This window comes from Dipodomys ordii, unplaced genomic scaffold (genome assembly GCF_000151885.1).
Source record: "Dipodomys ordii isolate 6190 unplaced genomic scaffold, Dord_2.0 Scaffold14, whole genome shotgun sequence".
Taxonomy (NCBI): Eukaryota; Metazoa; Chordata; class Mammalia; order Rodentia; family Heteromyidae; genus Dipodomys; species Dipodomys ordii.
In genome coordinates this window covers 14,731,299-14,736,286 of record NW_012267230.1, presented here as the reverse complement: position 1 = coordinate 14,736,286, position 4,988 = coordinate 14,731,299, and the positions used below count along the sequence as shown (strand labels likewise).

Here is a 4,988-nt window from a genome sequence, read left to right as displayed (position 1 = left end):
AGCGCTCTACCACTTGAGCCACAGCGCCACTTCCAGTTTTCTGGTGGTTTATTGGAGATAGGAGTCTCACCATCTTTCCTGCCCACGCTGGCTTTGAACCTCGATCTTCAGATCTCAGCCTCCTCAGTAGTTAGGATTATAGGCGTGAGCCACCAGCGCCTGGCTAGGGACAATATCTTGGTTGGGTTTTTTGTTTTTTGTTTTTTTTTGCTCTTTTTTTTGGTTCCGGTCGTGGGGCCTGAACTCTAGGCACAGCACAGCTCAAGGCTAGCGTTCTACCACTTGAGCCACAGCACCACTTCCAGCTTTTTTCTTTTTTTGTTTATGTGGTACTGAGGAATCGAACCCAGGGCCTCATGCATGCAAGGCAAGCGCTCTACCACTGAGCCACCTTCCCAGCCCTAGGGACAATATCTTATCTTAAAGTTGACTCCCAGAAGGATTTACTCTTAGAGAAGAGGCTGTCTCCCCAGAGTTCTGTTTTGTTTTGTTTTTATACTGATCACTTTTGTAATGTGATTATGATATGTGTGTTGTCTTTTGATTTTGTGCCATTGTTTCCCCTCACCAGCTCTGTTATGTAGGTAGTTGGTGCAGAGAGGTGATTATAAGAATGTAAATTTTGGGGCTGAGAAGGTGGCTCAGTGGTAGAGCGCTTGCCTTGCATACATGAGGCACTGGGTTCGATTCCTCAGCACCACATAAGCAAAAAGAAAAAAAGCCAGAAGTGGTATTGTGGCTCAAGTGGTAGAGTGCTAGCCTTGGGTGAAAGAGCTAAGGTGCTAAGGTGCTCAGGCCCTGAGTTCAGCCCCATGACCTACCCCCTCCACCTCGCTTCCTCCCCCGCCCCAAAAGAAAAAAAGAATGTAGATTTGGGGCTGGATGTGATGGACCTCTGTCCAATGCATTTTGGAGTTACTTCCTGGTCCTAAAGAGAGGCTGGATCTGTGAGAGGTAGGCATGGCTAAGGCAGTGCCTGCCCGTGGACGTCCTGGGGAGTTTATTCAAAGGGAGGTATGTGGAGAATTGCTATGTCTCATTCTTGTTTTCTTTTTTTATAGGCACCAGTTTGTAGAAAATAATCTAATACTAAAAATGGGTCCGGTAGATAAGCGAAAGGTGAGTCAGGTCCTTGCTCTGCTCAGCCACCTCAGGCTTCTAAGCTTGGATCAGCTCATGACCTGCAGGATACAGTGTCTCTTGTCCTGGCATGCTCTTTAGAGTCCCACAGGTGGAGGAGTGGGATCTGGGCAGGTGGAAAGCCACTGCCATGTCCGTACTTTGAAGCTCAGTTTCCCATTGCTGCATGATGCAGAGTTCACCAGGCCAAAATTTCTGTTACTTTGAGGCCATGTCTGGTACTACTTATTATGATTGTGCAGCATGGATCAGAGCACACTAACATGAGCAGCACGTATCGGACTGTGCTGACATGAGCAGCCCATATTGGACCATACTAACATGACTCCTGGCATCCCTTCACTGCAGCGTGTCCTGTAAGGAAGAGAATGCTGCCCTGAAGGAGTCAGTAGCTGCCGCCAGCGGCGAGTCTTTGTGAGTCCAACAGTAGGGTCCATGAGACTAGGGGAGGAGCTGTCTCAGATGAGTAACGAGTGACTGGGGTTCTTCCAGTGTAGATCCTTCCTCTCAGTGCGTTAGTAACACAGTGTTTGGTTTTTGCTCAGGGTTTATTTGCACGGAGACGGCAGTTGTTGCTCACAGAAGGACCACATTTATATTATGTTGATCCTGTCAACAAAGTCCTGAAAGGTGAAATTCCATGGTCACAAGAACTCCGACCAGAGGCCAAGAATTTTAAAACTTTCTTTGTCCACACGGTGAGTCTGTCCTGAGGACTCTGGCTGGCAGTGTTCTGGGAAGACCTCTGTGCCTCTGAGGAGAGCCTCCCTTGCTTTGGCCTTGGGCCGTTAGGGCCCTGCATTAAGCCCTCAGGCCTGAGTGGGCCACTCTGAGCTGGCTCTCCATTTAGGGTGGGTCAGTCACCTGCATGTTTAGTTTCTGCGCGTGTGGAAGGAAGACCTGGTGAAGGTGCTTACAGGAGGACGTTAGGTGCTCTCTGGGGTGGGTTAGGGGACTCCCTGGAGGACATCAGGTGCCTCTGTCTTTGCAGCCCAACAGGACGTACTACTTGATGGATCCAAGTGGGAACGCTCACAAGTGGTGCAGGAAGATCCAGGAGGTTTGGAGGCAGCGATACCAGAGCCACCCGGATGCCTCTGTGCAGTGACAGGTCCTGCGGCCGGGCTGCCCTTCGCTGCCAGGACACCTCTCTTGGCGCGGCTCGGCCGCCACCAGGACGCTTCCAGACCACCTGCTGCCGGCCACCTCAAAGAACGCAGATGGCGGGAACCTTGCAGCTTTTTTATTTAAAAGAAAAGAAGAAAAAAAAACACCCAACTACACAAAGAACAAAACCAATAGCAAACAGGAATTCAGGGTTGCTTTGCTTGCTCTCCGTGCTCTGTGGAGGCTTCCACATGCTGTTGTGCCCGTGGAGACCCAGCTCCTGCCCAGACCAGTGGCCACCTTCGGCATCACCAGCCCCTCCTAGCATCCAGGGGAACTTTGTGCCCGCTACCACTCCTCCCACCTGCCCCAGCTTCTGCTGCGGCTGAGGGGCTGGGTGTGTTTTGGCTCTTTGTGCCCACCCTCATTGTCACAGAGCCCTTCACCAGGGAGCCTCTACACCCCTTTGCTGGGCTGAGCTGCCACCAGCTGGCTGTGGGCACCAGGGTCTCGGCTCTGGGTGCACACTGCCTTCCTTGAGTCTGTCGTGCCCGACCCTGGACGTGTGGCTGGCCCTCCGTGCCTCTAGCAGGCCTCGTTGCCTGTGATGTCTGTGCTCCCTGCTCTGGAGGCGACATGCAGAGCAGGCAGTTACGGTTGCGGGGAGCCCCGCCAGGTTCCACTTCTGCAGCCCACCTCCTAGCAGTGTCCATCAGTGCAGTGGACACCATGCCAAACGTATGTCCAAGGGGAATGCCATCAGCCAAGGAACGGTTAGCGCCCAGCTGGATCACTGCACCTGGGCCAGGCCAGGAGGCCCCCTGGAGGCACCAGCCAGAACAGCTTAGGCTGTCGGCCTCCAGGGGGGAAGTAGAGCCACAGACCCTCCTGAGAGTCTTGGAAAGATTTCAGTGTGCCGGCTGCTGCCGCACAAGGAGGGTCTGAGAGAACCCTGGGAGCAGCGGTCTCAGGCTCTGTCAGTTTCTGGCCCATCCTCACATGCCCCGTTTGTATTATGGGTAAACACTTCTCAGCTAGCTCAGCTTTTGTGTCTCTACATTGAAAATTTAAAAGCCTATTTGGTCCATAAAGAGTGGATTTCTACCAAAAAATGTTATTCACCGATGCCCAGGCCATGAGAACAGCCCACTTAAACCCAACTCCTGGGCCTCCTTGTCTGTCCCCTGCCATTCCAGGGCGCTGCTGTGGATGCCCCGCGGTGGTGCTCTGCTCTGCAGTGGGGATGGCCTGGCACACACCAGCCTGGCTCCCTTCGCTGCTCAGGCAGAGCGCCCCTGAGAGGCTCCTCCATGCCTCTCTGCCCAAGCCCTCCCTGGTGGGGACGCTCTGGGAAGGAGAGGAACAGACAGTCTGCTTGCAGGTACACCTCGGACTCCCTGTCCCTGGGGCAGGCACACTTCCGTTCCTGTAGACTCACAGAGGCCCCAGTAAATGGCTTCCGCAGAAAAGCCCCTGCCCCTCCCGTGCCCGCTGACCGCCTGTGTGCCGAGTGAGTGCCGATGCAGGTCCTGTTGCTTGTGCTAGTGTGGAGTGCTGGGGAAGAGCAGAAATGTTCCCTGGGCTTTCCAGGGGGTCAGCAGCCAGGGCCAGGGCCGTGCCTGTCCCTGGGGAGCGTGACACTGCCTGGCTTGCAGCTCTCCGCCTGCGGGCCCCTCTCCCCTCCCAGCTGCTGGAGAGGCTTGCCTGTGTGGAGCCAGCTTGGAATCTGTTCCTTAGAGTTCCTGATCCGGCTCCTTTCCCTTGTAACTGGTTAGCCTGTTCGGCCCTCCGGAGAACAGCCTGTACCCGAGCGGCGGGGGCTCCCCGGCTCTTTTGCGTACACAAACAAGGCATCATTTTGGCTGCAGAGGGGGTGAGGCTGAAGCTAGGCTCGGTCGCTGCCTCCTCGCTCCACCCAGCCGCCCTGCCGGCCCCCACCGCTGGGGGCAGCTGAGCTGGCGACCCGGCCCGCCTGCCGCAGCTCTGTCCTCCCACTCCCTCTTTCCTGGCCGTACCTCCCTTCCATCAGCGCCCTAGAGCCAGCCACGGCATGCAGGCCGGCGCCTTGCCCTGTAGGACAGGTGTGTGGGTGCTAGCCTGCCCAGCGGCACGCTTGGGATCTGCCAAGGTGAACGAGGGGAACCTGCCGTCCTGAAGCCCTGGTGGCCCTGTGGCCTACGAAGCAGGGTGGGTGTGAAGGTCGGAAGCACTCCCTTTTGGTCCCTCCCACCAGTATGGGAGGACCTGAGGCTGTAGTTGTTGTAACTCCTGTCCGCTGTACCCTACCGTAGGACACGGAAAACCAGACTTGGACGGGTGGGTCCCACCCCTTTGTCTGTGCCCTCAGCTAGAGAAGTGGCACCCCTGTGTGCAGCTCTGAGCCCCTCGGCTTCAGGGAGCAGCACTGTGGTGTGGCCGCCATCCACTGCAGGGGTGGCGCCCGGCATGGCTGCCCTGCTGAGCCCTAACCTCCTGGAGGCTTGCGAACCGTTTGCTTTGTCAGGCCAGCGCTGGCGGAAATTCACCTCTAGGCCTCCGGTGTCTGTGGTCCATGCCTGAGGATGGCCTTGTGGTTCAGAGTCTTAGATGCCAGCAGAGGAGCACCTGGTAAAAGATCAACAACGAACTCACCAACCAGGGGCTACTATGAGCATTTTGACCTAGATCCTGCCCCTACCTGCCCCCCAATATTATTTCCTTCCTCCTCCCTCCCTTTTTCCTTTTTCTCTTCCCTAGTACCC

General features: G+C 55.8%; 1 protein-coding gene across 2 annotated transcripts in view; it reads left to right on the top strand.

The window, feature by feature from the left end:
* The window catches only part of Pdpk1 (3-phosphoinositide dependent protein kinase 1), a 28,193-nt gene extending 24,439 nt beyond the window's left edge, over nt 1–3,754 (top strand). Inside the window, exons 10-12 of one of the 2 annotated variants that reach the window (XM_013011620.1) lie at nt 1,062–1,119; nt 1,686–1,838; nt 2,132–3,754. In XM_013011620.1, the coding sequence (XP_012867074.1) occupies nt 1,062–1,119; nt 1,686–1,838; nt 2,132–2,248 (328 nt within the window). In that variant the 3' untranslated portion in view covers nt 2,249–3,754. The remainder of the gene's footprint in view (nt 1–1,061; nt 1,120–1,685; nt 1,839–2,131) is intronic. The other variant, XM_013011618.1, reaches the window with a different exon arrangement.
* The last annotated feature ends 1,234 nt before the right edge of the window (nt 3,755–4,988 follow it).